The 17,575-nt window shown below is 48.6% G+C and overlaps 1 protein-coding gene across 1 annotated transcript; it reads left to right on the top strand.

Annotated features, from left to right (window-relative positions):
* Positions 1-743: 743 nt before the first annotated feature.
* On the top strand, positions 744-9,145 carry TMEM128 (transmembrane protein 128; the record flags this gene model as incomplete). The annotated part of the gene is made up of 4 exons (XM_080697080.1): positions 744-840; positions 2,814-2,949; positions 6,213-6,371; positions 9,046-9,145. 4 exons carry the CDS (start codon positions 744-746, stop codon positions 9,143-9,145), a joined length of 492 nt encoding a protein of 163 aa, XP_080553206.1.
* Between the last annotated feature and the right edge of the window lie 8,430 nt (positions 9,146-17,575).

Here is a 17,575-nt window from a genome sequence, read left to right as displayed (position 1 = left end):
TTTCTCGGCACATAACTCAATAAAAAGGGGTGGGAAAATAATAAAGATTATTGTTGGGCGTGGCGGCGCACGTCTGTAATCCCAGTGCTTGGGAGGCAGAGGCAGGAGGATCACAAGGTTTGAAGCCAGCCTCAGCAACTTAGCGAGACCCTGCCTGCATGTCGCTTTCTAGGGCTCCTATTTGGGAGTCCGCAGCAACCTGACTCTTCTAGTTGCCCTCAGCTAGCAAGAGCAGGTGCCTGGCCCACTGCCCAGCGGTTCTTTGATCCTTTACTCCTCCGTGGGCTGCCTTCAACTCTTTCAAGTCTAGCGGGGCAACTCCTGAAAAGCTGTTGTGGGAAGGAAATGGGGGACTAAGAGCCGAAGCCTGGACAGAGGGATATTTTCATGTACTGGCACTGGCGGGCTAGGGAAAGTTGAGGCGGCCGGGGGTTCTCAGAGCTTCGCATCCCTTGCCTTGCACAGGTCCCGCGTATGACTAATCTTGGTCCTTCAGGGCTTCCATAGGTCGGAATAAACGGGAAATTCAGTTTTCGAAACCAGGAAAGATCAAAATTGTTTTTTAAATTAAAGTCACTTTAGTGCATGAAAGCTCAGATTCTAAGATGCCAACTCTACTCTGGCTTCTCAACAGCTTAAATGACAAAGATAGCAGTCTCCATGACAACGCCGGGAGCCTCCGCAGTCGGAGCAGAGACCGGAAGCGCGGGTGACGTCACTTCCGCCACTCGGGGCGGGCCAAGATGGACGCTCCGCGGGCCCGGGAGCAGCTCCGCCGGCGCTACCAGCTCCCTCCCGACGCCGAGGCGCGGCAGGAGCGTCCCGGCGACGCGGGGCCGGGTGAGGCGCTCTCCCCGCCCGCCCCTGGAGGCCGGGAGCCCGGGAGGCAGGCGCCGGCCCCGCGGCCCGGCCAGATCGGGTGTTGGGGTGGGGACCGGGTATCACGTTTGAAAGCAAACCAAGTAGCTTTGCGAGTCGGGTATTTCAAGTCAGGGAAGAGTCTTAGCGATCGCGCGGCCCTGCGCATCTTCAGTTCCGCGTCAGGATGGTCTTTAGTCCTGTTTAGAAATACCCATTATAAGCCAGGCGCGGTGGCGCACGCTTGTAATCCCAGCATTCGGGAGGCCGAGACGGGAGGATCGCCCTTCCCGGACAACCTCAGCTACAGAGCGAGGCCCTTCGCAACTCAGTGAGACCCGGTTTCAAAAATAAAAAGACTAAGAAAATAGGGCTGAGGGTGTAGCTCGGAGGTACAGTGCCCCTGGGTTCCATTCCCAGTACCACACATACAAAAAGAAATACCCATTATAATCAAAACTACCCGCGGGTCCTTAGTCTTAAGAATTTACCAAAGAATCAAATGTGAACCAGTGCACAGAGACGTGTGTACAGATGTTTCATCTAATCATTGCTTATAATAAGGGACGAAGATAGAAAGTTGCTTAAATAAGTCTAGTATGTTAGGCAGACGGAATCCAAGGGCATTCTGTTAAGAGCTACACTTCAAGCCCTATTTAATTTTATTTTGGAACAGAGTCTCGCCGAGTAAGGAGGGCTAAGTTGTTGAGGTTGGCTCTGAACCTAGGATCCTTCTGTCTCAGCCTCCCAAGTACTGGGATTACAGGCATGCATCATGACGCCCACCTGCCAGACTTTATGTACCAATGTGGACGATTTATAAAGGGGAGCATAAAACGATGTAGGGCATGCCACCATTTGGGTACAGAACACAACTTGTGATGTGTTTACCCATAGATGTATACAATACAGAAGAATTCAGTAGGACTTGATGGTGCTTGCTTCTTGCCAGGTGAATTGGGGATAAGGATGGGGGAGATGGAAAGCTTTTATATCCTTTTATTCTGTATATTGTAAAACTCTGTCCATTTATTAGCTTTTTTTTTTTTTTTTTTTTGGTGGTGGTACTTGGGTTCCTGAAAGCCCTTCTACCTCCGGGCTACACTCCCAGACCTATTTTTACATTTTTTTATTTGGAAACAGGGTTTGAAGCCAGCGCGCGCAGTTGGCTTCGAACCTGCGCAATCCTCCCGACTGCCTCCCAAGCATGGGGATTACAAGCGTGCGCCACCACGCCTGGCTCATTTATTAGCTTTTGTAATAAACCGAAATACCATGATGTTCAGGTATGGTTTATAGGTGAGAATAAAATAACCAGGTGTGGTGGCGCACGCTTGTAATCCAAGTACTTGGGAGGCTGAGACAGTAGAATCACAGGTTCACAGACAACCTCAGCTACTTAGTGAGGCCTTTTACAGCCTAGTAAGATCCTGTTTCAGAATGAAGAATAAAAAGTAAGGCTGGGGGTGTAGCTTAGAGGTAGAATGCCCCTAGGTTCAATCACCAGTACTACTAAATAAATAAATAAAAATTTAAAAAGGTTGAGGATGTAATTCAGAGGTAGAATGCCCCTGATTTATTTATTTATTTATTTATTTATTTATTTATTTATTTATTTATTGGTACTGGGGACAGAACCCAGGGGCATTCTACCTTTGAGCAACACCTCTAGACTTATTTTATATCTTATTTGGCAACAGGGTCTCAATAAGTTGGTGAGAGCCTCACTAAGCTGCTGAGACTGGCTTTGAACCTGCGATCCTCCTGTCTCAGCCTCCCAAATACTGGAATTACAACCATGCGCCTGGATGAGTGCCCCTGGGTTTAATCCCCAGTACCGCACACATGCACATAAGTGCTATGTTATAACTTTGTTTGGCTTGAAATACGTTTTTTTTTTTTTTCTCACATAAAACAGTGGAAATGTATTAAGTTGAAATCTTCCTAATTTGCAGAAACCTCTGTCGAGAAAAAGGAGAAACCTCTTCCAAGACTCAATATCCATTCTGGCTTCTGGATTTTGGCATCCATTGTTGTGACCTATTATGTTGACTTCTTTAAGACCATTAAAGAAAACTTTCACACTAGTAGGTAAGAAAACTTTATCGCTTCATAAATTAAGCATCCATCTCTTAATTTTTATATTTTAGTAGGTGAATTCTTCAAACACTGATTTTCTAACCTCTCAGACACCGTGTTGGAGGTGCTGGTGATACAGAGAAGAGATATTGGTCAAAGAGTTCACATTTTTACTTATAGAAGAATAAACTTGGGATTTTGTTGATAGCATAGTGACCATGGTTAGTAATACGGTGTTTTGGCTGAGTGTGGTGGTATAGCCTTAGAATCCCAGTATTTGAGAGGCTGATATAGGAGGATCACAGGTTTGTGGCCAGTTTCAGCAACTGAGTGAGGACCTCCACAACTTAGACCTTGTTTCAAAATAAATAATAAAGTAGGGCTGGGGGTGTAGCTCAAAAGCAGAATGTTCTTAGGTTCAATCCCCAGTACTCTCCTGACACACATACAAAATAGTAATACAATTTTTTATAATCGAAATTTGCTAACAGGAGATCATGTCTCACCACATACTATGTGAGGGATGAGTGTTTTTTTTTTTTTATTTTTGTGGTACTGGGGAGGGAACCCTGGGACATTCTACCTCCAAGCTACACCCTCAGCCCTATGTTTTATTCTTTATTTTGAAACAGGGTCTCATTAAGTTGCAGTGGGCCTCACTAAGTAGCTGAGGCTGCGTGAACCCAGTTCCTCTGGTCTCAGCCTCCCAAATGCTGGGATTACAAGCGTGCGCCACTACGCCCGGCTGGATGAGTATGTTAATTGACTTAATTGTTGCAGTAGTTTTGCAGGGCATTCATACCCACATCAACTCATCACATCGTACACCTTGCGTACATGCAATTTGTTAATTTTACTTCAGAGGCTGGAAAGATGAGCCAGTTAGAGGGTGTGTGCCCTGGTCACACACAGCAGGATGGATGGGGACTAGAAATCACTTCAGTGTGCCCTTTCAGCACAGCTGTGTTGTAGGGTGAGGAAGGCAGTGAGTTTAGGACGGTTTCCTCCACTGGACTTGATGGCGCATGTCTGTAATCTCAGTGCTTGGGAGGCTGAGATGGGAGGATCTCAGGTTTGAGGCCAGTGTTCAGTAACTTAGCAAGACCCTGTTTCAGAATAAAAAATAAAGTAGGGCTGGGGGTGTACCTTAGTGGTAGAATGCCCCTGGGCTCAACTCCCAATACAACAACAACAACAAACTGAACCCTTAGTCATTTGGCAAAGAATGGAGGGAGAAGCCGGAAGGTCCCTGCGAGGGCCGTGCAGGAGACCTGGAGGCGGGAGGAGGAGCTGTGGCCAGTGACCTCGGTCTCGGGTGTGTTTTGGAGAGCAGTGACGGGGTTAGACATGCAGTGAGGCTCAGAGGAAGGAGTCTGGAGCCTGCCAGCCGGGCCAGGGGCCACACAGCTCCTCGTGTCCCTGGACGGAGACCCCCTGGTCTGGCCTCAGGAGTGGAAGTGGAGCACAAGGTTGCGGGGCACATCCCGCGGTCTTCCGGAACGCCGGAGAGAGAGGTGGAGGCCACCAGGCCGTAGAGGGAGGGAGCACTGTGCGTGACTCAGAGCTGGCCCTGGAGGGCTGTTGGCTTCGGGTCACAAGCAGTTACAGAGCCAGACAGATGCAGACAGGACTGTGACCAGTGGAGCCGCGGGAGGACACACAGTCTCCTCTAGAGGCCTTGAGGGAGGCAGGGAGTTGTTGACACTGGTGAGGGAGAGGGCTTCTTCGTCTTGCTCAGGACTTCCCAGAGTCCTCCCGGCTCCCTGCCTTTCCTCCAAGTCTGAGGTGGTGCGGTTGGACTGCTGTAGCCCAGCGCCTTCTTCCTCTTGCTGCTCAGCGGCCCCGGGAGCGCAGGTCCTGGTCTGCTTTTCCGTGCGTCACTTCATGGCGGCATGCTGGTCGCAGGGCGTCCCTAGGTTCTCACTGTGATCTGGAACCCGGTGGGCAAGTCCATCTGGGGTTTCTGTATCAGGAAAGGCTTTGCACTGCTCGCCAAAGCCATGTTCTTACCCCACCGCTGGCAGAGCCACAGCTGACACTTGGCCGTAATCAGCCTGAGCGCTTCATCTCCCAGGTAGCGTAGAATTGGGGCTGGGGAGAGAGGGCCGGGACGCTCAGCTGCTCCTGCGTCCATCAGGTGCCTTGGAAGAGCCTGCGGTGCGTGTGGCTCTGGGTGCCAGTGATGAAGAAGGTGCATTCTGGCCCTCCGAGAATTGACCCCAGGCCTCAGCGGACAGACCAACAGGCCTCATGGTGTGTGCTGCACAAGCATATCACAGGGTGTGGGAGTGCTGGGGAGGAGGCCCAGGCCGGCCAACCTCCAGAGCTGGACCTTCCTGAGGACTTCTCTACTTCTGTTCTTATCTTAGGTATTTTGAATACTTTAGCTTTAAAGAAATGGCAGGGTAAGAGATGATCTCACACTGAAGATGTCTTGGAGCCACCACAGCAATAAGTGGAGATGCCAGGACCACACCGCCAGGACACAGACACAGGGACCAGGGCTGTTCGGGCTAGAGGGAAGTCAGTGGTAGGCCTGTCCTCCACAGAAGTGTCTTCTCAGAGGAGATGAGACTTAAACGCCTGCCCGGATGCTGGGGATTCGAGGAGCTCAGCATCTTGGTCAGGGCCGCTGCCACGGAGCTTGAGCAGCCCTGGAGAGCGGCGCCCAGAGGCAGCGCAGCTGAGCTGTGCCGCTTGGAACTGCCCGGCCCTCGGATGCCTGAGGTCCTCTCTCCCCGCTCTGGCGTTCAGAGGCGTGAGGCTCTTGGGTTCTTTAAGTCTATGCAGGTCTAAAAGATTGTGTGTTCAAGATTAGGAGGGACAGGTCAGTAATAAAAACAGAACAAATTGTCAGGATGCTTTGGAAACCAGTTTTTTAAGACAATGGTTGTGTGTACCAAAATCAGTGGTGGAGCTAAAGAAAAACCGACTAAATCTAAAATCCCACATAGTCCAGATTGTGCTCAGACCCAGAATTGTGGAAACTGGGGCAAGCTAGCTTCCCGTAGCGCGGTGCGGGGGTTCTCTCTGAGCTGGGTGCTTCGTGAACGTGTCTGTGTGCGCACGTGTACAGAGTCTTGCTCTCCAGCCTTTCGCGAGCCGGGTGTCTTGTCCTCCCAGTGGAGCGACGCTTGCTGAAGGCTGAGGCTGTGAGCAGGTGGCTCTGCGCCGCTGCTTCGGGCGGTGCTCTTCTTAGAGATGGTGCTGAGGCCGTTCACGCGCCTGGTGAGCTGCCGCGGGCTGGCTGCCAGCTCTCCTTCTCGTCTCCGCAGCTGGTTTCTCCTGGGCGGTGCGTTGCTGCTCACCAGCATAGCGATCGCGTCCTACTGCGTCCTCTACCTGGAGTGGTACCGCGGCATCCAGGAGTACGACGCCAGGTACCCCGCCTTGGTGCCCATCACGACTGCGACTTTCATTGCGGCAGGAGTTTGGTAAGTTGACTTGTGCCAATCTTTGCCCCTGTACCTGCACCAGGCCCTGAGTGGAGGGCAGAGCCCTGGGCCTGGGTCTGAGGGGCTCGGAGCAGAGAGGGCACCCGGCCGTGTTGCTGGAAGGACTTGCTGTTTCCATTTTTACTTCTTAAGAAGCATCCCAGTATTTTCCATTTAACTTTATCCTATGCTTGGCAAAGCTTATAGTGTGATATACTAAGAGCTTTTTTGGTGTGTTTGCATGGTGCTGGGGATTGATCCCACGGGCATTCAACCTCTGAGTTACACCCCCAGTCCTTTTTAGGTTTTTGTTTGGAAACAGTCTCGGTAGGTTGCTAAGGCTGCCCTCGAACCTGAGATCCCCTGCCAGCCTTCCAAGTACTGGAATTACAGGCGTCCACCAGCACGCCCAGCTGATATTTAGCCCTTTAATAACCTGAACCATAACAAATAGCAAGTGGTTCTGTTCCCCACCACGCTGTCCCCTGGACACACTCACTGGGTGAAAGTGAGCTTTCCACATGACTGGGGTGCGCGCTTCAAGGGGTGATCACCCCGCAAGGGGAGAGCCTGCCGTAGACCGAGAGTTCACATTTGGCCACAAATTTGGAGGAAAAAATGTTTTTTTTTGGGGGGGGATGAATAAAGAAAAAAGCAAACCAAACCCCAAACTCATTTTACTAAGCAGTGAGAACAGCCTGGTTGGCCCAGTTTTAGCTGTAGACTCCCTGCAGATACGGGTTTTTTCTTCATTTTAATTGAATTTGATTTTGGAAAAGCCATATACCTTTATCCATATTTAGTTTAAATGTGCTTTCTTTTCTTTTCTTTTTTTTGGTACTAGGGATTGAACCTAGAAACATTCTACCTAACTCTACACCCCTAGCCCATTTTATTGATTTATTTATTTGGAAACAGGCTCTCACTCGGTTGCTCAGATCCTCACTAAATTGCTGAGGCTGGGTTTGAACCGCAACCTCCTGTCTCAGCCTCCCAAGTACTGGGATTACAAACAGGCACCATGATACTCAGTTTAAATATGCTAAGACTTTGTCCTTTGAAGTTTAAGGATATGTGAATGGCTATGTGGTAATTCTTAGCTTTTAGGTGATAACACTGAATTATTTTACTTTCTCCCTAAAGGTGATCACCCCAAGAAATGTCAAATTATGTTTTAGACTAGTGGGATATGGTTATTTTAAGACTCATATTTACCAAAGTATTAGATATTAAAACCAATAACTGAAAAACTTTATTTTATAGTTTTCCCCATTAACTTCTGTTCTTGTAAATTCAGTCATCAAAAAATCATTTGCAGCCAGGCATGGTGGCGCACGCTTGTAATCCCCGCGCTTGGGAGGCTGAGACAGGAGGATCACACAGGTTCGAAGCCAGCCTCTGCTGGCTTAAGACACCCTGTTTTCAAATAAAAAAATATAAATTAGGTTTGGGAGTGTGGCCTGGAGGTAGAAGGCCCCTGTGTTCCATCCCCAGTACCACCACCACAAAAAAAAATATCATTTGCATTTAGAAAGTGTTTTATTTTTACTTTGATGACAGGAGTGAAAAACTTAATAGCACCTTCTAAATGATTACCTTTCTCATCATTTGTTTTTAAGAGCACTTTTTGTTTTATACCAGGGTAAAACTCAGGGGCATTCTATTTATGAGCTCCACTCCCAGCCTGATTTTTTATTCTTTATTTTGAAACAGAGTCTCACTAAGTTATAGAGGTTCTCACAAGTTGCTGAGGCTGGCCTCGAACCTGTGATCCTCCTGTCTCTGTTTCCCAAGTACTGGGATTACAAGTGTGCACCACCATGCCTGGCCACTTTTGTCTTTTCTTTTTACCAAGAGAGTTTGTCTGGTTTGTTAGTATGTCAAACTCTTGTAAAATAGGCTGCCTTTTTAACTCAGTCCATTGCAGACACTAACTTTAAGAGACCTAAGTGTCTGTTAAGCTCCATTAGAAGCCATTAGAGGATCCAGCTCCAACTGTAACTCTGTGTGTGTGTGTGTGTGTGTGTGTGTGTGTGTGTGTGTGTGTGAGACAGAGAGACAGACAGACAGACAGACAGACAGACACACTAGGGATTGAACCTGGGGGCATTTTTCCTCTATTTTATTTTGAGATAATATCTTGCCAGGTTGATAAGGGTCTTACTACTTGCTGAGGCTGCACTTGTGATCTTTTTTTTTGGAGGAGGGGGGGTGATACTGGGGTTCCTGGAAGCCCTTCTGCCTCCGGGCTACACTCCCAGACCTATTTTTACATTTTTATTTGGAAACAGGGTCTCCTAAGCCAGCGTGCATGGCTGGCTTCGAACCTGTGGATCCTCCTGTCTCTGCCTCCCAAGCGCGGGGATTACAAGCGTGCGCCACCACGCCCGGCCTTGGACCTGTGATCTTATCTCAGCCTCCCAAGTGCTGGGATTACAGGCGTGCATCACCACGCCCTATTACTTTTTAAAGACACTGTTCTGGTCCTGTAAGTACATGTAGAGTTTTTTTTTCCTCCAACATTGACTAAGTTACATATCTGAGAAATTGTGATATATAGAGAGAACTAGTGGGTAGATGAACATTCTCAAATTGAGCTGTTCAAGTCCCGATCTTGAGCAGAATCTGTCAGTGCCTGTCATGGTTATCAACGCTTTATTTCTGGTTCTTTCAGCTTCAACGTCGCCTTGTGGAGCGTGTGGTCGTTTCTCACCCCGCTCTTGCTGTTCACCCAGTTCATGGGGGTGGTCATGTTCATCTCACTGCTTGGGTGATTCTGAAGGTAAGATAGGAGCTGTTTGTAGTCATGAGCTCATCGAGAAAGGTCTGTCAGGACAGTCTTCGTCGAGACGGCACTGTCAGATCGCTTGTGACTGACTTCCGGTTGCGTTTCCCTGGAGCTGCTTGGGAGAGTACTGAGATGCAGGCTCCTGCTTGAAGGGTTAATAAAGCTTGGAACGCCAGGCTGGGAGGCAGGCAGACTTCCTCTAATCGGTGAGCTATGAGCTGCTTTATTAACCCTTCAAGCAGGAGCCTGCATCTCAGTACTCTCACACTGCTCACCACTGAACTTCGAGAAAAAGGATCCCAGACCTCTTTCCCTCGTAAAGTTTAGTTCTATGTGGCTGCTTTTCAGAGAAGGTATCCTGCCTTCCAAGACCTCATAAAGGTACTGTTTATACCTCCCGATATCGAGAAGTTCACCTGTGAGACCATTCTATGTTGAAGTCCCTCTTGGCAGCTTACACACAAGGACTGTTGGCTTGAAGGTTCTTTTTTTTTTTTTTTTGCGGGTCTGGGGATGGAACCCAGGGGCATTTGACCTCCGAGCTACACCCCCTGCCCTATTTTTTATTATTTATTTTGAAACTGGGTCTCACTGAGTTGCAGAGGGCCTCACTAAGTAGCTGAGGCTGTCCCTGAACCGCGATCCTCCAGGTCTCAGCCTCCCGAATGCTGGGATTACAAGCGTGCGCCACCACGCCCGGCTGAAAAGGTTCTTAAAGACTGTGAGGACCGGAAAGAATGGGTAGTTTGAGCCAGCTGTGGAGGGAACTTCTGCCATTTTCTAACTATCCTGGCTACCTCATAGAAATTTGGATTTGGTACCTCATAAAAATTTAGTCACACCTTCTTTTTCCATGTTCTTTTCTTTTCTTTTTTTCTTTTTTTTTTTTTTTTTGCAGTACTGGGGTGGAACCCAGGGGGAATCTACCTCTGGGCAACACCCCCAGCCCAATTTTTGATTCTTTATTTTGAAACCGGGTCTCACTGAGTTCCAAAGGGCCTCACTAAGTAGCTGAGGCTGGCCGCAAACTGCAATCCTCCTGTCTCAGCCTCCCAAATGCTGGGATTACAAGTGTGCGCCACCACGCCGGGCTTATCCATGTTATTTCTAGAATTTCTGGGTCCGCACAGACCAGCCCCGCTGCCTTACACAGTGGGCTCTATTGGAACGCCCACGTAGCTGTCTAGGCCACGATGGGGAGACAGCCTAGGAACCCCTGTGCGCTCACACTGCACTTGGAGAGAATCAGCTTCCTACGGATAGGGAGAGCTGGCCCAGGAAAGGCGGTTACGTCCCCAGCGATCCCAGTGTGAAAGGCGACATTGGAGTCAGCACGTGCTCCCTATGTGAGGGAGAGTCGCCATAACAGGGAAAGAGCAATGGACATACTTCTCCATTGCCACAGAAAACAGTCGAGGGCCACACGACTGTGCCGATGTTGACGGGGTCGTCCAGGCCAGCGGGGTCCTCAGCCCGGCCCAGGGCGGCGGAGTCTGCCTCCTGAGGCTCAGTACATCCCCTTGTCTCCAACCCAGACTCCCTCCCTCCCTTTTGATGTTCCTGCCTTTGTGGCTGTGCAGTTCAGGGTTTTCCAGATGTCTGGGAGCTCGTGGCTTCCCGCCCACGTGGGCTGGTGGTGAGCAGTGGAGCCGGGTGGTGTTGCTGGCTTGTGGATTAACTGTGCTTTGTTTCTATTAACTAATCCTTTCAAGAATGCTGTTGGTGCAATATAATTACACATCCTAGTGACATACTCACATATGCACACAGCATCTCCTGGGGTGGTTTCCTCCTAACGCCATCCTGCTAGCCTCCTCATACCTCTTAGTAAGGTTATCCGTGATCCTCCAGTGTGCGCGTGTATTACGTGGCCTGTTTCCTCGCTGTCCTCTCTCCCAGGTTCCTCTCCCTGCTCTGCCGGCCTCGCTCCTTATCATCAAGCCCTTTGCTCTCCCGCTTCCACACAGGAGAGAAAATTTAGACACTGGACTTTCTGAGACCGGCTGATTTCACTTAGCACGATCGCACTGTGCGTTTTAATGGTGAATTCATGAGCGTAAGAGGTTTTACTTGGATCATAAATGCTGGTTTTCTTTCAGATCAAGGACATGGAAATTTAATGTGAGTGACTGAACATCCAGCTTGCCCCAAGCCTCCCAGACAGACACTGGAGAAGCTAGCGTGTTCTTATATCTCTGCAGGGAGTGGTTTCCTCCGGAGATTGTGTCTTTGTATATCTGTTGTTGAAATCAGAATAAATTATATTTCGCTTGCATATTCTCAAACCCAAGTGATGGTTAAAGTTTTCAGAAGCCTGTTATATAGAAAGTAATTATTTTGCACTGTTTGAATCTTTGGAGAATTTCATGGTTTCGTTATAGGTACATAATGTGCTCCCAATATTTTTAATAAAATTCTTCCTTTCAAGCGATAGCAGTTCATTGTATCAAATGACTGGATGTATATAGAGGGATGTGGTTGTCATGTCCCTTTAACCCCACTGTAGTAATTACTGTGTGTCTCGTTTTTGATGATCGTCTTGTTCGGTGAGAGGACCAAATGGAAATATTTTGTTTTCCCATTACTTTGATTTTGTCATTGTGCAAACTAATTGGGTTTATAACACTTTTAACATATGAACTCTTAGATTTTTTTAAGTATGTATAATTTTTTCTGTGCCATTTAAATAAAATATTTTTATAACTTTTTTGTGCTTTTTGTTAATGTAAACTTTGAAATGGCTTCTGTTTTTAGCTGTTAGCACTTTGAGTTAGCTCTAACAAAGGCTTTCATCAGACAGGTTACTCTACTCTTAGTGACCCCATGAAGATAATTTGCACTTTCAAATGCAGACGTGCTCACAGTAAACATTCCTGCCATCGGGCATCGTGACCCAGAAGAGACAGTGTTGATTCTTTTCCTCTAAGGTGACTGATCCAGTCAGCACTTGTGTCTGGGCAGATGGCACCCTGCCACTTATAAGCTGCAGAACTTTCAGTTGTAATTATCTTTTTTCACCTGCGAACTGTGATTAGTATCTGTCTTGTGGGTTGTAGGTAATACGATTGATGTTGTAAAGCACCTACTATGGTACCAGGCGCACAGTAGGTGCTTACTCAGCGGTAATGTGAGGGAAAGCGGAGGAGGCAGGACCTAGGAGCAGGAGTATTGCCGATGTCTGTCGAGGTAGAATTCAGGCACGGTCGCTAACAGAATCCAGCCCAGACACATGTGAAGGTGTGTAGAAGGAACGCCATTTAAAATAGAGAGCAAGGTTACGCGAAGGCCAGAATCAGCCGGGTCAGTCAGTGACGGGAGGGGCTGGGGACCTTGCAAGTGAGCGTACGACTTAGACTCACCGAAGGCACCCGAGTAGGGCCCGGGACAGCGCCTGCACCAGAAGCTTTCTGCCAGTGTGACACAACACAGAAAATCGAGTTCAAGGAGGAAAGATCTTTTTTGGCTCACAGTTCAGGAGATTCCAGTCCTCGGCCACCTGGCTCTGTTTATTTCCCTCCTGTGGTAAGATGGAACATCATGGCGGGGAGCAAAGCTGCTCGCCTCATGGCCAGGAAGCAGAGTGGGAGGAAGTGGGCTGGGACAAGATCAGCCCTGCAGAGCCTCCCTGCACCCACTTCCTCCAATGAGCCGTGCCTCCTGAACTTTCTGCCACCTCCCGTTGGCGCTATGACCTGGGGGCCAAGCTTTTGACGCATGACTCTTCAGCAACATTCTAGGTCCAAACTGTACCATCCCGCCCTCGGCCCCCAAAGGCCCGAGACCATTCGACAGTGCAAAGTGCATTCGGTCCATCTCCAGGAGTCCCCATGGTCCACAGTTCCAGCATTGCTCAGTAGTCTAAGTCCAAAGTCTCCTCGGAGACTCAAGGCAAACTCTTAGCTGTGAACCCCCTAAATTTTTTTAAGTTGTATACTTCCAACATATAATTGCACAGAGTCAACATTCCTATTCCTATCCCAAAAGGAGAATAGTAAGGAAGGACCCGACGGAAGCAATGCCGGACACACGAGGGTAGGTAGACCTTAAACCCCGCCCCCATAGCCTCATGTCTGGCACCTGGGAATGTGGCGTGTGACGTGAGCTCCGAGGCTCAGGCATCCCTGCTCCTGCGGCCTTCCCACGTGGCCTTTCTCCCGGCTGGCTCTGCGTGTTACCTGTAGCTTCGCTCGGCAGATGGGCCACAGTCCTGGCCTCTCTAGCTTCTGGAGTTTTCCTTGAGCTTTGGCTTCTGTTTTACATTGTCACGTCACCCTCGCCGGAGCTGCCCACAGGGACCGTGACTGTGCCATGCATGCCTGACCTTTCAGGCCTTCCTTCAAGCCTCCACGACCCTGGGGCTTGTTTATTCTGCATATCTGCAAAAGCAGAACTGTGCGAACAACAACAAGGTCGGCTGCCCATTTGAACCACGGCTATCAGGGTGATATGAAGCCTTGGGAAACAACTTTCTAGGTAGCTCTGGTAGATTAAGGTGGCAGGGGCTCTTTTCTCAAAGGAAAGAATTTTTTTTTCAAAGGAGTACATTTTTATACCCTGGGGTGTGAGAGAGAGAGTGTGTGTGTGTGTGTGTGTGTGTGTGTGTGTGTGTGTGTGTACCCAAGGGCATTCTTCCTTTAAGCTATACCCCAGCCCTATTTTATTTTTTATTTTGAAACAGGTTCTCCCTAAGTTGTTGAGAGCCTTGCTAAGTTGCCGAGGCTGGTTTCTAACCTATGATCCTCCTGTCCCGGCCTCCCAAGTCCCGGGTGGCATGCGCCACCACCCTGGGCTACTTGGTTTATTTCTAATGGAACTAATAGCGTCACCAATCACACCTTCGTTGGCATAAACTTTTTCTTTTCTTTTTTTTTTTTTGTGGTACTGGGGTTCCTGGAAGCCCTTCTACATCCGGGCTACACTCCCAGACCTATTTTTTTACATTTTTATTTGGAAACAGGGTCTCCTAAGCCAGCGCGCGCGGCTGGCTTCGAACCTGCGTGATCCTCCTGTCTCTGCCTCCCAAGCGCGGGGATTACAAGCGTGCGCCACCACGCCCGGCTTCTTTTTTCTTCCTTATTATCATAGTAAACCAGACTAAAAGCCACCAGCAATACTCTTGCATTGCCTGTGTGTCATGCTGCCTTAAAATTCCTTCCAGATTAATTCATTCATCACAATTAAACTAAGACTCACACGGTCTCCAGGCATGGACAAAATGTAAGAAATTATTCCCCGGAACCTAGCACTGATGCTTCTGAGCCAGTTCATGAGTGTCCTCCCGCAGCCTGTGAGCAGTCTTTGCATTCCTGTCAGCACTGTAATCTTCTGAACTCCTCCAGAACCGTGCATTACGCTCTGTTCACAGCATTCTAAGGTTTCTCTAGGCCTGCATCTCCAAACCTTTCCAAAACCCTCCTTCAAGCCAGTTCTAAAGGCTTCTGAGTGACCCCGTCGGGTGTATCACAGCAATGGTCCCACTTGTTACCATTTTTGGTGCTAGCTTTCTGTTGCTGTGACAAAATACCCGAGAAAAACAACGGAAAAAATAGATGTATTGGGGCATAGGGCGTAGCCTCAGAGGTTTCCGTCCACGGTGGCCACCTGGACCTGTTGTTTCTTGACTGAGGGAGGCAGAACGGCTGGGAGAGTATGGGGAGGAATCCTGCTCACCCCAGGACAGCCGGGAAGGGGTGGGGGCTGGCCAAAAAAAAAAAAAACTTCAAAGGCATGCCACCCAGGGGCTTCTTCCTCCACATAGGCCCCACCTCTTAAAGTTCCCACCACCTCCCGACAGGGCCACCAGCTGGGGCCAAGTCTTAAGTGCATGATCGTTTAGAGGCTATTTCAGATCCAAGTTACAAGTGTCTCCCAGTGGCCATTCCCACGTGCTTAATTATAGCTATCTTTTCTTTTTCTCAGAGTATTTTTTACTACTCAGCTAGAAGTCCAAGGCTGGGAGTTTGGGTTTAATCCAATTTGTTAAAACCCAGTCAGCCAAGAGCTGGGTCAAGTAGGATGGCATAGAGATTATCTTGTTACTTAAAAAATGATGTGTGAAGCCGGGCGTGGTGGCGCACGCTTGTCATCCCCGCGCTTGGGAGGCTGAGACAGGAGGATCGCGCAGGTTCGAAGCCAGCCGTGCGTGCTGGCTTAGGAGACCCTGTTTCTAAATAAAAATATAAAAAAGGTCTGGGAGTGTAGCCCGGAGGTAGAAGGGCTTCCAGGAACCCCAGTACCACCAAAAAAAAAAAAAAAAAAAAAAAAAAAGATGTGTGAAGCCGGGCGCGGTGGCGCACGCTTGTAATCCCCGCGCTTGGAAGGCTGAGACAGGAGGATCGCACGGGTTCGAAGACAGCCTCAGCTACTTAGGCTTTCGGCAACTTAGCCAGACCCTGTTTCCAAAAAAAAAAAAAAAAAAAAAAAAAGGTCTGGGAGTATAGCTGGGAGGTAGAAAGCCTCTGGGTTCCACCCCTAGTACCACCAAAAAAAAAAAAAAAAGTGATGTGTGTGTTTGTGTGTGGTACTGGGGTCTGAACCCAGAGGCATTCTACCTCTGAGCTACACCTCCATCCCCATTTTATTTTTATTTTGAAACGGTCTCACTAGGATGATGAAAGTCTCACTACTTGCCGAAACTGGTCCTTGTTTCCATTAAGTAACCATTGTGCGTGTTATTTATATATCTTTTGCTTTTATTGCAGCTATTAAAATAAAATTAAAATGGCGTCTCTTTCTCTCTCTCTCTCTCTCTCTCTGTTTTGTGTTTTGTACTAGGGAGTGAACCCAAGGGGATTTTACTTCTGAGCTACACCCCCAGCCCTTTTACTTTTTTATTTTGAAACAGGATCTTGCCAAGTGGCGAGGGTCTGGCTAAGTTGCCGAGGCTAGCCTGGAATCTGCAATCCTCCCGTCTCAGCCTCCCAAGTACTGGGATGAGGGGTGTGTGCACCACGCCCAGCACATCTTACCGCTTCTTATATAAACGGATGGGAGGCGCACGTGATGAAGGGCAAAACTTGCGATTGGGAATCTTTGTCATCAAAGTCAGCGATTCGGTAAAAGCAAGTGTGTGCCCTGCCTCTGACAGTGTCAAGTGCATTTTGAGCCTGGTTTGCACACTAGCTGCACACCAGCTGCCTGGTGCTCAAGCTGGGTTTCCTTAGTGAGGCGGCTGTCCTGTTTCTGGGAGGGCCTCCCAGGCAGTTCCAGTGTGCAGCCCGCGTAGAGCTAGCTCTGCGGAAGCCGGGGTGTCAGGACTGTCCGGAACACAAAGAGAACAGAACCTGCCCTGGTTCTCTAGGACAGAAAACACTGCAATCCCCTGGCCTGTGTCTGGGACTTAGCTTGCGGAGGGCGCAAGGTTTCAAGTTCTTTTTAGGGAACTGGAAACAGGACTTAAGACTTCTGGTTGTTTTATAAAATAAAAACAGTCTCTGGCTATACTTGGGCAGAAGAGAAATGTTCTGGGGAGGAGTCTAGGGAGACACAGAAGAGCCATTGAGGAGACAGTAGGGGGATGGTTTGGGGGAGATGGATTACGAGCTGGGGTAACAAATTATAACAAATCTATTAGGATAAATGCTCATTTCTTTCTTCTTCTTTTTTGGTACTGGGGATGGAGCCCAGTGGCATTCTACCTCCAAGTGACACTCCTCCCAGCCATATATATATTTTTTTATTCTTTATTTTGAAACAAGGTCTCACTGAGTTGCAAATGGCCTCACTAAGTAGCTGAGGCTGTCTGAAAACCACGATCCTCCTGTCTCAGCCTCCCGAGTGCTGGGATGACAAGCGTGCCCACCACGCCCCGCTTCTTTATTTCTAAAAATAAATCTCCTAAGGACTTTGACTTGGCCAAGTACACCTTGAGGTGCGAAATTCTAGTAACGATCCCGCCAGAATTTTATTTTATTTTTGGTATTGGGGATTGAGCCCAGGCAGTATTCTACCTCTGAGCTACATCACCAGCCCTTTTTAATCCTTTTTTAAATTTTGAAACAGTCTCGCTAAATTGCTGAGGCTGGCCTTGAACCGGTGATCCTCCCATCTCAGCCTCCCAACTATTGGTGTTCCAGGTCTCTGGTACTGCTCCCAGTTCCCACCAGAATTTGAAAAACGAAAAGAAACCAAAATAGCAATCCAGAATGTTTTGTATACACTAAGGACTAATTTTACAGAAGCAGAATTACGGTTCTTGGTCAAGAGAGATCCGGAGCTGAAGGGAGGAGCTGCAGGGCAGAGCGAGCTGTCCTGAAAGGGCCTCCAGGGCTCCTGGTTCTGAAGTTGGGAGATGCCTGTCCCTGCGTGGTTATGGCCGACAATCATTTCTAAAGCCATGAGGGCTTCAAGCCTTTTCCTCCCTTACTCTGAGCGGACTCATTACACTTGACACGGATCATTCTATCGGCATAAAAAT

The sequence above is a fragment of the Muscardinus avellanarius genome, assembly GCF_963383645.1.
Source record: "Muscardinus avellanarius genome assembly, chromosome: 6".
Lineage (NCBI taxonomy): Eukaryota > Metazoa > Chordata > Mammalia > Rodentia > Gliridae > Muscardinus > Muscardinus avellanarius.
This window is presented reverse-complemented; position numbering and strand designations above follow the sequence as displayed.